Source organism: Poromitra crassiceps (assembly GCF_964638095.1).
Source record: "Poromitra crassiceps genome assembly, chromosome: 7".
Classification (NCBI taxonomy): Eukaryota; Metazoa; Chordata; class Actinopteri; order Beryciformes; family Melamphaidae; genus Poromitra; species Poromitra crassiceps.
Window position 1 is genome coordinate 47,864,468 of NC_139628.1, and position 18,485 is coordinate 47,882,952.

The 18,485-nt window shown below is 41.9% G+C and overlaps 1 protein-coding gene across 1 annotated transcript; it reads right to left on the reverse strand.

Moving 5' to 3' along the window:
- Positions 1-3,105: 3,105 nt before the first annotated feature.
- On the reverse strand, positions 3,106-13,935 carry mpdu1b (mannose-P-dolichol utilization defect 1b). Its single transcript, XM_083639892.1, has 7 exons — positions 13,801-13,935; positions 12,222-12,287; positions 11,115-11,247; positions 9,213-9,298; positions 8,616-8,734; positions 7,168-7,278; positions 3,106-6,360 (listed from the first exon to the last, which is right to left on the reverse strand). The coding sequence occupies exons 1-7, from the start codon at positions 13,925-13,927 to the stop codon at positions 6,235-6,237; spliced, it is 768 nt and encodes a 255-aa protein (XP_083496018.1). The 5' UTR covers positions 13,928-13,935; the 3' UTR covers positions 3,106-6,234.
- Positions 13,936-18,485: the final 4,550 nt, after the last annotated feature.

Genomic DNA, 18,485 nt, shown 5'->3' on the forward strand with positions numbered 1-18,485 from the left:
TGGAACGAGGAAATGGGTGTGGAAATGGGTGTGGGCGTGGATCAACTCAGCTGTTCATAATGTGATTGGCTAGCGCACCTCTTTCGCGTGGACGCGCGCCTGTGCACGAGCGAAAAACGTGCGCGTGCACAGGCAGATCCCAGGTCCACTTACCTAGTAAAAAACCAGCGTCGTAGTATCAGTTAACTAGATAGCTTTGATCCTGTTCAGTCAAACCAGATCAAAGGGACTTATCGCGGATCTGTTAAACTAGTTTCGTACTACAGGGCTCTGATTGCATTGCTAAATGTATACAACTTGGTCATCTCAACAGAATTGAATGTTTAATTGTCCGTCTGTTAGTTAGTTAGCCACACACTGTAATCTTGACTTTGTGCTGCCAGGGGGCAGCATCGACAGTGAATGGTACTCACCCAAGGGTGGAGATACATCACTGGGAGGTGACATCACTCAGAGGTGGCCTGGGCCAGATTCCTGTGTGTGTCAAAATGTGACCCAGGCATTAAGGGCCACCTACTCTACTGACCCTCTGCATAATGAGGGCAATCCTGGCTCAGTTAACGACATCACTAGCTACTCTCCTAACATCAATTAATTCTCTGAGCTCAAATTAAACTACTTTTGTAATAGACTGTACTGTAGGTTGAAACGGGAGACAATTGATGCTATTTATCTAGATCTGGATAAAGACAATATTATTTACTTGAATGAAACATCTTCATTAGGAGATAATAGCAGGGCCACTGTACACTTCCATTGTTGTTGTATTTTAACTCTGTTTTTAAATGCCCTCTCACTGTCTGTCCACGTTCTCAACACAATGTGCTTTAGGTCAGATGGGTGCCCCTTGCTGTTGGAGGTATTACCTATTGGCCTTTTTCACAGCAGTCATTTTGTGTATGAAAGGCAGGGTAAACACTGATGCAACCACAACAGGGTTTCCAACTGCCAATCCATTTAGGGGTCCCAGTGCTGGAGGCCTCATTAATGTTTTGGTTGCACCTGTGCTTACCCTAGCCTTTTAGACACAACATGGCTGCTGTGAAAAAGGCCACTAGGAGCTATGAAGGCAACTTTACAGTCAGTAATGTAGGCTAGCGGTAAATCAAAAGCGGTAAACTTCACAATGTTGTTCCTGGTAATCAACATCAACATCAGTGCATCACTTCAGTGGTCCCCAGACTGGGGTACGCAGACCCCTAAGGGCACGTGGAGGGACTACAGGGGGTACCTGAGGGAAAGGGGACAAATAAAACGTTAAAATAAGTCTGTTCAGGAGGCACTAGTAATTGCCGCTCTTTCTTTCCATTTCTTATTTTGTCATGTTATATTCTTCAAAAGGTGGGTTATCATTCATTCATTGCATCATATGCTATAGTTTTCTCTTGCCGTTTTCTAAGCAAAATGTTCTAGTCAGGTAAAGGGGGTACTTGGATTCAGAAATCAGCTGAAAGGAGGTACTGAAGCTTAAAAAGTTTGGGACCCACTGACCTAGAGAAACAACAAGGTTATCTACTTTATTTTGTGAAAAATTTAAATAAACAAACAAATAAACAAATAAATACATACATAAATAAAAGGTGGGTAAACTATGACCTTAAGGCAACGGTAATTAGGGGTAATTAATTAAATAAGACAAACAGCCACCATTCTGATGACAAAATTCATTTATACTTAAAACAACATGTATTCTTTCCCTCACCAAATGACACAATCCGAAAACAACTGACACAATGTTGATCAAATGTATATAGGCTAAACTATGAAATTATACTTTTATAACTAAAATGTGGCAAATAGTTAGTAGTAGTAGTTAGGCTACTAGTTAGAGTAGTTAGTTACAATGCCTCAAAGGCAAGTTAGCCTACTACAAAATAAGGGGAAAGAACAGCAAGTAGCCTAAAATCTTATTTTAGGGATTTTACTCTGGACAATAGAGAGAGAGCTTTCAACCAGGGGTTTATTTCAAAGCAATGGAGTCACATTTGGAGTTGGAACAAATAAAACAAAAGTACAATTTTCAAGCTGCGTGGCTCATTCTGGTTGCTGTGGAACTGGAAGGGATGAGGGGGGGCTCGAGTACCTACTGTCACAAATGGAGAGAGGGAGGAAGAGAGAGACGAGAGGAGAGGAGGGGGAGAATGGAGAGAGGGAGGGAGAGAGAGACGAGAGGAGAGAGGGAGGGAGAGAGACGAGAGGAGGGGGAAGGGGACGAATCTATTCAGGGAAAGAGGGAGGAAGGAATGAAAAGAAAGGAGACAAAAGTAAAGGGTCGTTTGATAGACAGACGTCGTGAAAAATAACGTTCTGGTAAAAAGGCCATGAGAACAGAAGGAGAGGCTGATGACAGCTCTGAGAGAAAAGTCCAAAGAAAACTAGTTTAGAAACTATGAAAGAAAACAACTTGAAGGAACTTGTCAAAATGTCATAGTCTACATTGTTAGTTATAATGAAATTCTAGTTTCTGGTCAGTTTGAAATTCTAGTTTCTGGTCAGTTTGAAATTCTAGTTTCTAGTCAGTTTGAGCGTTTGGGTGAGTGAAGAAAGCCATGTTTGCTTTGGGAGAGACACCAACAGTTTTTTTTAAGGTGAAGTTTGTGAAAGTTTGTCTCCATCTAGATGGATTCAGTATGAATCACACTCAGTAGTGTAGGCCAGTGGTTTTCAACGTGGGGTTCGGGGACGGGGACCACCAGTGGTGCTTGAGAGAGGGGTTCCAGGGGGTCCGCACACTGATGAATTGCTCAACTTCAACATTATAAATTAACTCAATTAGAGAATGAAGAATGACTGTTTTGATCATAGTTTGACCGTTAGATAACGGTCAAACTCTCTTTACCTACAATACAAATCATATGATAATAAATATTCTTAGATTTGGCTCTGAGAGATCAAATCTCATCAAATGGGGTCTGTGGCTCTAAAGTGGACTAATTGGTTTTCTGAAGTAGAGACCAACTATAAGCCCAGAAAGGGTTTCATGTCTCTATACCTGCACATTGTTTTGTTTAAAAAAATGTGCAAATAAATAAATAAATAACCAACGATGTTTTATTTGCAATCAACATTGGAAAGGCAGAGGTTTTCAAATTATCCACTGTGGCTTCAAATTTACATTGGGGTTGTAATTGCAGATGTAAAATGCTGTTTTAGAAACATTTTGCAGACGTTTTGTTTCAAATTTACGTTGATATTCTACATATCCCTGGTTTGCAGATACGTAAAATGCTATCATTTTATTCTGGTGATTGGATTGAATAGACGTGCAAACTGCATCTCAACAAGACCACATGTTCTTAACACCTTTGGTTCCTCTTTAATATCTCAGTGTATATTATGACTTCATCAGTACAGTGATCATTTAAAAAAGAACATTCCATCTTTTCACCCATTAAGAAACACAAAAAGGCTAGAAGGTGCAAACGTGTTTTGGAAACATACTATAGCGATGTGATTCATCCAATATCAGTTCTCTGACATTACAAAGCTCTCACAAACATTGCGTTTGTGTTTTTAACACTACAAAATCATCAGAGTTGCGTAGTCCTAGTTGAAGCTGATCTTCTATAGGGTTATCTGAAAAGTCTTAGGGTAATAATACAAGATCATTCTTATTGTTTTTCCTGAGCACACGAGTGGTCTATGGTGCCATGGTTTCTGGTCTCTGAATGGAATCCCCTTTTCTTTTGGACAGAGTTCTCACTCTAGAGATGTTTGAACTCCCAAGTATAACTCTGATAACTGGTGCAATGGGTTGCTTCTGTGTGGTCCTCACTCAAAAATCTGCCATCTTCAAAGTGCTCTATCACACTGCATTTTACATTGTGAGTCACTGGGACAGGTTCAGAGGGAAATCTGTTTGATTGCTTTAGGGTAGTGGTTCTCAAAGTGGGGTCCGGGGACTCCCAAGGTTCCTTGAGGGGGTTCCAGGGGATCCCCAGCAAAAAGGGGAATCATTTATTTTCACTATAATTGCTTCCATAAGTAACACAATGACAGAATGTGTGACTATTTCGGTCATGGGTTTCATACACTTTCTGTAATAGAACATCTAAAAGCAAAAATCTTATATCAGATGGGGGACCTGTGGCAAAATCTGAACAGATGGGGTTTGTGGTCTAATTTGTGTCAGTCTAGGGGCCCTCGACATGAAAAAGTTTGAGAACCACTGTACTGTAGGGCACAAAAAGCCAGAGGGTGCTGTTCTTCCAGAGAAAATCGCTGACATTTCAATGGAAAAATCGCAACTTGCCATGTGGGTGAGCAGGGGCGGTTTTAGGATTAGATGTTTGGGGGAGCTCAGGCCCCAATCAGAATATCCCGGACCGCAGACTCCCTAGGGGGGCCCGGGGGCATGCCCCCTCGGAAGAAAATGCTGTACATTTTAAAGTAAAAATGAATCAATCTGGTGCACTTGGAGAGCAAAATGAAGAGGCGAAATCTCTGAAGAACTACACACATCACATTAATATCCTCTTTACTGTTCTGTTGCCTTACGATAATGATGAAAAAATAATAGTCCCGTTATATATATTCTGCATACAGGAAGAATGGTAGGTAGAATGCTGCTTGCTTAAATACAATGGAGGCCCATCTATACCAAAATCACTTCCAGGGGAGAACTCAAGTACAAAGTAACATTTGCTTTGTAGGCATAAACAAAAGTAAAATAATAAAATAACAAAAGGGGAATTTTCTAACTTTGTTTGGAATGATGTTCAGGATGTGATTAGGTCATTGTATACAGTATAAGGTCAAGTAAAAAGAAAAGTATCATCAAAGCAATGTTGTCAATGTCAAGGTATGACCTGAGAATCGCCATCCAATACGGGTCATTTCTTTCAGCGCTGACAATTTATGTTTCAAAAGAAAAGCACATGGACATTGTTAATTGAAATAGAATGAATCCAGCTCAAGCAAGTTTGGAATCGATTGTGTAAAATTCACAAGAGTCTACAGGCATGATATAAACAACTGTTTGCCAAGTACTCTCTTTAAACCTGAATTTTCAAACCATTTCCACAACTTGCTCCCAGGTGATTTCATGCTCAAGCACCTTTACAGGCCCTGGATGTGGGGGAATCAACAGAACGCCTCTTCCAAACTGTTCAACGTACACGTGCGTACACAGACTTACTGTGATGAGGGAAAGGAGATGTTCCTACACAGCCTTACTGTGACGATGGAAAGGAGATGTTCCTACACAGCCTTACTGTGATGAGGGAAAGGAGATGTTCCTACACAGCCTTACTGTGACGATGGAAAGGAGATGAAGTGGAATGCTGATTGCGGACAGTATATTGCAGATTGGATTGAAGCAACAATGGGAGTCTGAACCCACAACCTGCCCTTTCCTGAGCTAAAGCACCCTGACAAAACCATGCTAAAGCTAAAGCTAAAGCACCACTACAAAACCACGCTAAACGTTATTCATAAAACCACATAATATGCCTAAAGGAACTTATTCCTGGACCGAAACCAAGGTGAGATGTCAAGCATTAAAGCTTTGGTTATAGTCCAGAGAGGACGCACACATGGGCAGCTGCGGACTCCACGGACGAGTAGGCGTTCTGTTTATACTAGTCTCCCGAGTCCGCTTGGACGAGGACGTGTGAAGAGGGAGAGAGAGACAGAGACAGAGACAGACACAGAGAGAGAGAGAAAGTTGAAACTAAGTGCAGATCTTAAAAGGTAAACAAACCACTGTGGGATTAGTTAGAAAGTTGCTCAAATGAGGAGAGGTATGAGTGCTGCTTGAGCAGAACTTGTGTAGTTTAAATGTACAGCTGGTAATCAGCCACTGCAATGAAGACTATAGCAAAATTAACCCAGTTGAGAGCAGCAAAAACGAAGTTAGTTTTAGGTTGGATATTTGACATAGTGAATGTCGAATATCCAACCCAAATCTTCAAATCCAGCATCTGTTTTGGTTTTCCAGCACATGTGAGTGAGCGTGCAGACAGGGCCTGTGCGTACACCCTCTGATGACGGAATCTACGTCACGCGGAACCTTGCGGACTCGCGGATCCGCAAAGTATAATGTGGCCTTAATAGAGTCAGAGCACACATCTATGCTTCAAAGTCAAGTGAGTGCTTGTATCTGGGTGTTGGGTGTATTTTATGTATATAAATGTGTTCTTTTGAGTTTTGAAGAGACCTTGTTGACTCTCTACTGCCCAACAGTGGATTTTGGGGGGAAATGTTGGCCAATCTTTTTTTTTGCCACGGTCCTGGCTACTCGCTCTTCTTCTTCTTCTGTGGTGGGGAGCAGTTCCAGTAGTAGAGGACCTGGAGAGCGATGATGCCATTACAGGAAGAAGATATGACGAAGGTGAGGGCCATCAGGGAGTCTCCAGTTTCCTGCAAAGAATGACAATGTTTTTGTTTTTTTAAGACAGTTGCAAGGTTGCCCTGAAGATCAAGAGATGGTGGAAAAAGCTTCACGATGGAAATTAAAATGCATATTTTGCAATGGAGACATCTTGAGCCAATCAAAAAATTATTATTGACATTCCAGCTCAGGAGTTATTGATAGGGATGTAACAATATAGCGTTTTAAGGTATACCGCGATATCAAGCAACCACGGTTATTGTACCGTAAGCGTTCCCTGTAATACTGTGCCTACAATATGTTCAGGGTCCCCACACATAATTATGGATACAATTTAAAATGTTTTCCATGACTTTTCAAGGAGCCATATTAGAATTTCCATGGAATGTGAGGCGGTGACTCTGAATCAATACCAAAAATTATTACTACACTCACTGGACAAATTAGACACAGCTCTTTATTGAATTTTAGTGCTTTGGAGTCACTGCATCACATTACATAAAAAAATATATAAATATAAAATACAAGAAGTACTAAAATCAACACACATTAGAGCTACAGTATGTTATGTCAACAGCTACAGAAAATAAATTTGCCATAATGTTACATTACATGGAAGATTATCCATGGAAGATTACTGTAACACTTCATTTCATTACACACAACAGAATTTCATGACTTTTCCTAAACTTTCAAGGATTTACTAATTCCATGACTTTTCCAGGCCTGGAAGATGAGATTTTGAAATGCAATGACTTTTCCATGGGTTTCTATGACTGTGGGAACTCTGTATGTTGTGCATGAATACACACACAGTATCTGGGATGGGACTCTACCTGTATTGAGGTGAAGATGCGAGCGAGCGATCCTGCAAACAGCAGGAAGATGGAGACAGCAGACAGCTGGCCCGTGTGTCCATTACGGAAGTTAGTGACTGCCTGGATCAGCTGAGACAACACACACACACACACACATGCGCGCACACGCACGCACGTACGCACACACACACAGACACACACACACACACAAACAAACGGTTAGTCTTTTTCAACGTGTGTGTTTGTTCATTTCCACCTGAAATACAATACAACACAAGTGTCATTAGATGTGTTTCCATTACAGTTTTTCGCAAAATAATTGCGATATTTCTACAACTTCGACAATGTACAATTGCGACTTGTAGGCGTTTCCATTGAAGTTGAGTTTGGTCTGACGGAGCGCACACCTGAACGCAATTCCCATTAGCCTACCAGCAGCTGCCTGCCACAGTGGATCTGCCCCATATCCCGTCCCCTGCATGCTCAAATCCAACCAATGGTCAATGCAAATCACAACATGAAGTTACAACGCATATAAACGAGCCTGATTATCAATTCAAAATAAAATGAGTCGCAAAATGTTGCTGGCTGCGGTGAATGCAGTGAGCGCGACAGGCAGAGGAAAAAAGCCTAATAGCCTAATAGCCTACAACTGGTCCGATTTAGAGATGGAGGGGGGAAAAGGCTGATTTGGTTCAATAATCACAATGTTGTGTATTATAATTATAACACTGCACCTGAAACGTGTGTAATGTATTACCGTACTCACAGTCACTGTATTCACTTCAGTCAGGAGCACGCACCGCACCGGTGTGTGCTTTTCATCCCCTCATCTCGCGCTGTGCCAAATGCGCACACACAGGCAGCCTGTCACCATGGACCGATTTCTGCCATTAAACATTATCTATTTTATATTTATTTTGCATAACACTCGTCTTTCTGCTAGCGTTGCTTCAAAGTTTTCCATTGCTGCGGAGGTTTTGCCACGGCTTATCGAACCGTTTCTCCCTCATTTCCCGCTGCTTTTCCAAAGGAGAATGGGTCACATGACGTGCAAATGCGGAAAATGTGTTTCCATTACACTTTTGCGATAAACTGCTATATCGACACGTCTGAAAAACCACCTCATGAGAGCGCAAAAACGTCTTGCGATATTTGGGAGGTTTTTCGAAATTTACGTGTTTCCATTACCCAATTTCTATTGCGATATTTAGATTTTGCGCATTTCTGAGGGTAATGGAAACACGACTATTGTTTCACAAGTCCCGTGTAGCTCAGAGAGTAGTCTGCCACTCCTGTTGAAATGATCTGTTGTGTCATGTTCAGACAAAAGTGGCCACCAAAGAGCACTTTTTTTTTAAATCAAGACATCCCCATGAAAACAATAATATGTGCCCCATGTACATTGGTCTACCTACTGTAATCCTACTAAGTCTAACTGTCATAGAGAGTCCAGACCAGCCTACCCTGCCGATGATGATGGCTGGCATATTGGAGGCCTGCATGCTGGTGACCACTGACATGGGAGTGACAGGAGACAGCACGACGGCCACCAGGGCAAAATACATCAGCGTGAAAAGAAGACCTGAGAGAGGAAACAGCATCCAAGAACATTTTCACACCGGGTTCCCATACTTTCCTAAACATCCAATTCAAAGACTTCTCAAGGACTTTGCAGGACCAATTCCTCAACTTCAAGGACCCAACACAGCCTAGTTTGAGACACGGATCAAACTTAATGACTGTTACAACACTGAGCATTTTCATGATGAGAACTAGCAGCTTTGCAGAAGCTCACAGACAACTATTAAAAAGAGAGACTTGAATGTAGAGCTGCAAAGATTAATCGATGAATCGATTATTCGATCGACAGGAAATTAATCGTAAAATATATTCTTTCATAATGGATAATCGTTTAAGACAAATTTTTAAGAAAAAAGTACAAGAATTCAAATGTAAATGTGAGTATTTTCTGGTTTCTTTAGTCTTGTACGACAGTAAACTGATTATCTTTAGGTTGTGGACTGTAGGTCAGCACAAAAGAAGAGTGTGAAAAAGCTTACCTCGCCCACTTCTCCCTCCATAGTGCTGGATGAGGAAGCCAATGGTCACTGTCTGCAACATGAGGAACAGAGCCTCGCCCCACGAACTGAGGTGGGACACACACACCGTTAGTACTCACCCCACGCACTGAGGCAGGACACACACACCGTTAGTACTCACCCCACGCACTGAGGCAGGACACACACACCGTTAGTACTCACCCCACGCACTGAGGCAGGACACACACACCGTTAGTACTCACCCCACGCACTGAGGCAGGACACACACACCGTTAGTACTCACCCCACGCACTGAGGCAGGACACACACACCGTTAGTACTCACCCCACGCACTGAGGCAGGACACACACACCGTTAGTACTCACCCCACGCACTGAGGCAGGACACACACACCGTTAGTACTCACCCCACGCACTGAGGCGGGACACACACACCGTTAGTACTCACCCCACGCACAGGCAGGACACACACACCGTTAGTACTCGCCCCACACACTGAGGCGGGACACACACACCGTTAGTACTCAGCCCACACACTGAGGCAGGACACACACACCGTTAGTACTTAGCCCACACACTGAGGCGGGACACACACACCGTTAGTACTCAGCCCACACACTGAGGCGGGACACACACACCGTTAGTACTTAGCCCACACACTGAGGCGGGACACACACACCGTTAGTACTCAGCCCACACACTGAGGCAGGACACACACACCGTTAGTACTCAGCCCACACACACCGTTAGTACTCACCCCACACACTGAGGCAGGACACACACACCGTTAGTACTCAGCCCACACACTGAGGCAGGACACACACACACCGTTAGTACTCAGCCCACACACTGAGGCAGGACACACACACCGTTAGTACTCACCCCACGCACTGAGGCAGGACACACACACCGTTAGTACTCACCCCACGCACTGAGGCAGGACACACACACCGTTAGTACTCAGCCCACACACTGAGGCAGGACACACACCATTAGTAGACATTTTGACACAGTAATTGTATCCTGTCCCCATTCTATCATGTCCTGTTTTGAAACAGAGGGGCAGCTATGATGATACATTTCAGAGAAATCTGATAACGTTCTATCATATCACATTTTTTCATTGACTTCAATCATAAAACGAGAGAGGAGAACGTTCACACTCTGTAGTGATGGAGAGAAGAGGGAACTGGAATCTAATGCATTCACTCCATACGTGATGCTGCTATTCCACACTGGGCTCGGAATTAGGGCTATACTGTAGGGGCCATGGTTCCTGTACCTGAAGGGGAAGTTGTTGGCTATACTGTAGATACTGTAGGGGCCATGGTTCCTGTACCTGAAGAGGAAGTTGTGGCTATACTGTAGGGGCCATGGTTCCTGTACCTGAAGGGGAAGTTGTTGGCTATACTGTAGGGGCCATGGTTCCTGTACCTGAAGGGGAAGGTGTGGCTATACTGTAGGGGCCATGGTTCCTGTACCTGAAGGGGAAGTTGTTGGCTATACTGTAGGGGCCATGGTTCCTGTACCTGAAGGGGAAGGTGTGGCTATACTGTAGGGGCCATGGTTCCTGTACCTGAAGAGGAAGTTGTTGGCTATACTGTAGGGGCCATGGTTCCTGTACCTGAAGGGGAAGGTGTGGCTATACTGTGGGCCATGGTTCCTTTACCTGAAGGGGAAGTTGTAGCTATACTGTAGGGGCCATGGTTCCTGTACCTGAAGAGGAAGTTGTGGCTATACTGTAGGAGCCATGGTTCCTGTACCTGAAGGGGAAGTTGTTGACTATACTGTAGGCTATGGTTCCTGTACCTGAAGGGGAAGTTGTTGGCTATACTGTAGGGGCCATGGTTCCTGTACCTGAAGGGAAAGTTGTTGGCTATACTGTGGGCCATGGTTCCTGTACCTGAAGGGGAAGTTGTTGGCTATACTGTAGGCCATGGTTCCTGTAATGGCGAGCAGATCCAGCAACACAGCGTTGAAGCTCAGCCCCTCCGCACTCTTAGCTCCCATCAGCTTCAAGATCTGAGGTAGCTTCACTGTCGGAGAAAGAAAACAATCAATACAGACACAGGTCATGATCTGATCACATGATCTGATCTCATGATCTGATCTCAGGTCAAGATCTGAGGTAGCTTCACTGCCGGAGAAAGAAAACAATCGATACAGTCAGGTTACAGACACAGGTCATGGAATTCAATTTCAATCATCACATGAAAGCATCAGTTACAGCCAGCTTAGTAGTCAAGTCACTATATCTCTAGTCCAAGTCCAGTCTCGAGTTCCCAGTGTCCAAGTCCGAGTCACTAAAGAAGAGTTGGAGTTGAGTTCCCATTACCTGACTCCGAGGTCAGAGTTACTGAACATGAGCGTGAATCCACATGTAGGTGGAACACGTGTCTGCCCTCGCACCAAATTGAATAATGTCATGGTATTAATATAGCTATCAATATCTTATGCCAAATTATTAGGACCTGTTACAAAACAAGCACAAATTCGTAATAGCTGTGAGCAGATATGCAAATTTCCTAAATGCATTTTTTTGTGGTGTCGTCATGCACCCCATTGTGAAATCCCACCGCCCCAAATACTATTGAAGTGTGACATCATCCTCTCCATTGTGATGTCAGTCAGAGTGGGACATCATCCACCATTCCACCCCATTGTGATGTCTTCCACTCCATTGACCTTGCCTTGATTTTGTGGACCAACATTTTATTGTGGACCGACCGACCAACTAACCAACAGAGTGACTTATAGAGCTGGACCATGACTGGTCACAGCTACAACAGTCTCTATTCAATTAACAAGTCCTTCTCTCCAACTTCGGAGTTCAAATGCATGAATGAACGAGTCCAAGTGCAAGTCCGTGTCATCAGTACTCAAGTCCAAGTCGAGTCACGAGTCCTGAAAATGAGTCCATTCCAGGACTCGGACTAAAGTCAAGTGGGACACCACTACAACAACGGTTACAGCAAACAGATGCAGAGAGAACAGGAAGTGAAGTATTTACCCATCACAGATCCCAGGATGATGCCGATCCCCAGGCCTTTGCTCAGCACCATCTTCAGACATGGCACTGCAGGCAGATGCAAGCAATCATGGCTTACTCAGATGGCATGGATCCTTATCAAGGATCATCATACAATCTTATCTAACATTGTTGTTATGGCTGATAATGGATATTTACAGATGTCAATATGATCTGTATAAAAACTAGTTTATATGATGATAAAAAAAAAACATACTGAAAAACACATGTAAACAGTGAATTTGTCTTTCTTTATTTCCAAAACATTTGGAAAAGCCATCATAGATTTACACAGCATTGTTTCCTCTCAATATGAACATTTTGGGAGATACTGATGGCCGATATAACATAGCTGTTAGTTTTGCTCATCGGACCGATACCAATATATTAAAAATGATAACAATCGATATGATTGCCAATGTATCGTGCATCCCTATTTTTCACTAGTGAAGTGTTTTCATGTGATGTGTTTGTTTGTCTGCAGCACCACCAGCACTCAATGTCCCAGGAAAATGTCCTCTGTATGAGGAAGACTGCTCAGTATGAGGAATGAGGAAGACTGCTCTGTATGAGGAAGACTGATGGCGGTTTCTGTACCAAGTGGGTTTTTACGGGGTGGGGTTGCTTGCTATCCCCATGGCCCCCATTAACCCTAAATAGATGTCTTTGATTTTGATGGTGGGGGAAACCGGAGCACCCAGAGGAAACACACACACACATGGGGAGAACATGCAAACTCCACACACAAAAGACCTGGGACGGACCAGCCTTCAAACCCATGACCTTCTTGCTGTGAGGTGACAATGCTAACCTTAACCACCACAGAGCCTACTACTACTACTACTACTACTTATTTTACCATTCTTTAAGTAGGCATCAGAGGCATCAAATGTCAGAACCTTAATGCATGCTACTCAATTAATAGCTTAGCCAATCAGATAGTGCCCTGTGTCTAGCCCCGCCCTCCCCGGCTGTCACAACAACCCTCATTCATCAAAACAGTCTGTATGGAGAACAGCTACAGTTTATCTAACGTTTACCACATACAACCAATAAGCGCATAGCTGATTAAGCTAAAGCTAGTTCATCTATTAACTACGTTACTTTTAAATCTGCTTGCGTATTTGCAATTTTGCTAGCCTTGTACCAAGACGCTGATTACATTACACTGCATTACATTGCATCAGCAATCTGATGCAATGTAATGCAGTGTAATGTAATCAGCGTCTTGGTACAAGGCTACAATTTTGCATACTTTGAGCAGCGGTAGTGATCCATTCCCCCACGCCCACTACAGTGTTATTTGCATCGAAGAAGACCAGCTGAGTTGGAATACTACTAGAATAACGTAAGCGCCGTGGCGTTGTGTGTAACGTTACGTTGGCCTTTTCAAGTTAACTTACATACGATTTATTTACATAGCATAGGTTTTATCTGCAGCAGCATAGACATAACGATAAGCCGATAAGGTTACACTCACTCAGACAGTTGTAAGGTTATGGTAAACTCTGTCACGGGCAGCGTGCAGACTCGTCACGCCGATATAAAGTGCGTCACTTACCATCCAGAAAGTTGAAATTGAGAAAGAATTCGTCGTAGCAGGATTCTGGCATGAAATAAGCCAGCAAAACGCCTTTAATTGGGTCCATAAAAGAGGAGCCTTTCTCCAAAACTGTTTCAGCAGCCATTGTGGAGATGGTCTGTGACGTGTGACGTTTCAGTGTGTAACAAATAAAAGGTTCCCACCGACCCGCTTGTTACGACAAAGGGTCCGGACTCAGATCTTCTTCTTCTTCTTCTTTAGTGTTTTATGGCGGTTGGCAGCCAACTTAAAGGTGCATTACCGCCACCAACTGGATGAAGTTTTATGTCTTCTTCATATTGGAATCTATTTACATTGTTCATCATATATCCACCCATAGTACTCCCATTCACGATATTATGTCCATTCTATGACTCAGTCGGCGGGAACTCATCCCTCAGCGCCTTCTCGATCTCCTCTCCAGAAATGTCAACAACATTCAAGAACCTTCTAGCTGCATCCATCATCTCCGGACTCAGATAGGATAGAATTATCCTTTTATTAGCATATATCCTATATCCTTATATCCTTATCATATTATTATATAGAATTGCGTACATATGGATGCATTATAGTGAAAATAAAGTATTCACCTTTTTGCTGGGGACCCCCTGGAACCCCCTCAAGGACACTTGCTGGGAGTCTTCTGACCCCACAAATTTGAGAACCACTGCAGTACCTTAGGCCTAATTCTTTATTCTTGTTTAAATCAAAAGTGAACCACAAACAATAGCCTTAATTTTTTTGCACTATTTTATAAAATAAAATAAAAATAGTAAAAAAAAAAAAAGAATACAGGTAGTCATTTAGTAAAAAATAAAATAAAATAAAAAGTAGTATGAAAGGGCACTTCCATTGCTTAATTATTATAAATATACCGTGCATTGTTGGTGTACAGTTGTGGTAGCATACATCAACTGAGCTTAGGGTATTGGGTGATAAATTCTGGCTTTTATTTTGTAGTAGGCTACTGCAGGTCACCTCTGTGCTGGTATTGCGCAATACCCGCAAGAACGCATCGGCACAAGTTGCCAACTCCAAGTCTTCCCTTCTTTGCATTCTTGGTGTTGAGAAAGGCCTCCCTCTTGTTTTGGTCAACCCCCCAACATCTGATGTCACAACGTGTCAGTGTGAAGGCCTCACTTCTCTAGGCTACTAAACAGTAAAACACAGATTTTATATTCCAGCATTTTAGTAAAATTGAGATAGTTGACATAAGGCAACGTAATAACAAGTATTCAGTGTTTCTTCCAGAATTGTCTTCTTATCATGATGGATAAGCCTGAGGAGCAGCATTAGACCATCACTGGACAATAAAACATTGAATTGCAGACTAATGAAATCATTTTAGAGTTTGTAGCTCTTTAAGGCAGGTGGCAGAAGATACATTACTAGAAAAACTTCGTTGAATGGCTAATGAACAAATAAAATAAAATGCTGAAGCTGTTGGGACATGTAAACTCCACACACAAAGGACTGGGAATCAAACCAGCAACACTAAGACATGCGCCACCCATGAAATAAACGCAGTGTTTTTCAGTCTTTGACCTGACGAGGATGTTGACAAGAATGGTATATGGGTAATAAAAAGCAGGTTCCAGTAACTGGTTTATATGCCAGAGTCCAAAGGTTCAGACACCAGGATTTGATCATGTAAAATCACCTGCGATCCTGCATCCACAGACAAACACAGAAGACATCTGAGAGAGTAAGTAAATTATTCTGATTAACCATCAACATTTACATGACGTTATAGGTCATATCACTGTATGCCTATTTATAACTTATTTGAGATTTTACTGCACAGCAGTTTAGTTTACTGTATCGCTCCCGATATGATCAATCATTAGACTTAAACAAGTGTTTGAAAGGCAGTACATTTATATTCAGGCATGAGTGTACATGGAGACGTGTAACTGGAGGTCACCAGTTTGATCTCCATGATGTCAATATCAATTATCAATTGATTTAAAGATTTTACTGATCACTTATAAGTCAGCTTTGAGTCTGGTAAGCATACCACAAACCTTCAACCCCATATGAGCCAGAATTGGCTCCTATTGGCCATTCTACAGTCTATAGTAAAAACAAGAGTTTGTGATTGATTTTTCTTGAATATATTTTAAAAACAAGAGTGTGTTATTGCTTGTTCTAAAGTTTATAAAAACAACCCTTTGTTTCTTGTATTGTTTAAAGAAAAGTCTAGATTAAAAACAAGAAGCTCTATTGGTTTATTCAAAACCCTACATTATAGATTTATAGATCAGATTATAGATTATAGATTTACAGATCAGATTACAGATTTTCAGATCAGTTCCTTAGTGCCGCGGACCCCCAGGGGTCCGTGGCACTTTGCCAGGGGGTCCGCGAAACTTTTCAGGTAAAAATAAAAAAAAAATAAAAAAAATAAAAAAGAAATATTATATTTTTTAATAAAAAAAAATGCTACATGTTACTTATTCCTTCTCAAACTACTTCCTACATGGTGCTAGTCTATCAAAATATCTTGGCTGTCATTGATTGTGTTGCATAGTGGTTTTCTGTTGACAAATTGTGATATTGCAAGTCGCTTTGGACAAAACAAAAGCGTCTGCTAAATGACGTAATGTAAATGTAATGTAATAAAAAATATATATAGATATATTTTTTTTTGCAAAATCTTCATAGTTCAACGAAAATAGTTTATGCTTTAAATCTAAAATGGTTCATGGATTACATTCTAATAACAAACCTATCAAATTAAAAGTCAAGCACGTTACCGTGGAAACAATTAAGCTTAGCCCAAAATCACAAATCAGAATGAGGGGGTCCCCGGTATATTTTCTATCTTGTAAGGGGTCCTTGGCTGAAAAACATTTGAGAACCTCTGCCTTAGTGGACTTTGGCTCCACCTGAGGAGCTGCAGGCTGATTACAGATCAGTTCCTTGGACTTTGGCTCCATCTGAGGAGCTGCAGGCTGTAAAATCAATATAATCTTTTCTCATCAGTCATTTTACAGACTTGTTTTTATGAAATAACCTTTTATCATAGTTTTTACCTTTTCTGAATGACTGAATACTTCTGCCTTGCTTTTATATTCCTTCCATGGCATTCATTGCTTTTGATGTTGCTCAATACAACGTGTGTGACATCCAGTTTAATGTTTAAATGTCTCCACCACCCAGGGCGCAAGAGCGGTTGGATCCAGAATGGCAGCTAAGAAACCAGCTTCCTCAGAGACCATGGCTAGAACCAGGAAACAGGTATTCCTACTCTGTCCTTATGTTACTTACTTTCCTTGTGATTCATTTGTCTAATCACATATTTTACTTTTTCACTTACACGTTGTTCCTTGCTGTTCTAATAATTCTATTTGAGGTTACTATCTTCAGATGATACGTATGGACCGCACACATGCACTTACTCACATGACCACAAGAGGTCACATTCGTAAACATCGGTTGTTTTAACCACCTTGGAAATTGACCCATGTTGAATTTGTCCTTATGAGGACTGACTGGAATTCACTATGTCTGTTTTTCTGTGTAAAATCGTATATTCCTTCAAATCTAATAGGATCGAGCCTTAGAGAAGAGCAGACTGTGCAGCTCGGTGCCGTGGAATAAACCATCACTCAATGAAGTCCAGGTGAACTTGGATCTGCTGCAAACTGGCAAACATGATGATAAGTTATAACATGTCGGTTTTTGTTGACATGATGTTTGCTTCTGTTCCTACAGATAAGGGATTTGCAGAGACCGACAAGCAGTTGCATGGCTTTCAGCAAATCCCCCATCGGCAAGGTAAACAAACAAGGTTACAAGGTCTAAATTTCTTTTTTGCGTGCAATCGGGCTCAATCTTTCAGGAAGTGTAAAGAGCAGCCCTGCAGGTGACCTAACGGAGCCGATTAAATGGGCAAACGTGGCTTATTAGTGACCCAAATTCCTCAAGACAGGTTCAGCACCATGGAGAGCTCCAGAGTGGAGGCGCTCACAGGTGAGCATAGTCTGAATCAGCCAGTGAAGTAGACTATGAAACCCCTCTGGGGAGAGAGAGGAGTAATTTGTCCTAGGAAAAATGACGTGGATAAAAAGAATGAAATTACATATCTCTCACTGTCGTTTTGACTAGTCAGATTCACGCTATAGCTAAGACAAAGAAAGATGGAAAGAAAGAAAGAAAGAAAGAAAGAAAGAAAGAATGAATGAAAGAAAGAAAGAATGAAAGAAAGAATGAATGAATGAATGAATGACAGAAAGAACGAACGAACGAAGGAATGAAAGAAGAGACTGAATGAGACTACCTGACTACATCAATTCTCTCTTTCTTTCTTTCCAGCCTGATCTGAAAGAGATGCAGACATTGGAAGAGTGTCTTAAGTTCCTTAAAAACCTGGCGAAGGAGGTGAAGGACATCAGCCAGGTACAACACACAGGATCCACTTCTAGACACACTTTTTCTAGACACACGTTTATTGTTTGCATGTAAACGCACTATAACCCCCTCAACTTGTTGCACATTTATTTATGCTACAAAATTAGCCCAAAACAATACATGAGTTCCTATCTGTGTGTTATGCAGCATTGAACAAATTCCATTCTACAACAACATGTATCTGTGCTTGTTGGTCTAACACATTTGGTTAAAATACAATCATATTTTAACGAATGGTATAAAGAACC

What these genes read in the sequence shown, in the direction of transcription:
- mpdu1b (XM_083639892.1), bottom strand. Translation starts at nt 13,927, where the DNA reads ATGGCTGCTGAAACAGTTTTGGAGAAAGGCTCCTCTTTTATGGACCCA. An exon ending in CATCCTGGGATCTGTGATGG is followed by an intron (nt 11,248 to 12,221) that starts GTAAATACTTCA and finishes TTTCTCCGACAG; the next exon opens with TGAAGCTACCTCAGATCTTG. An exon ending in GCATCTTCACCTCAATACAG is followed by an intron (nt 6,361 to 7,167) that starts GTAGAGTCCCAT and finishes CATTCTTTGCAG; the next exon opens with GAAACTGGAGACTCCCTGAT.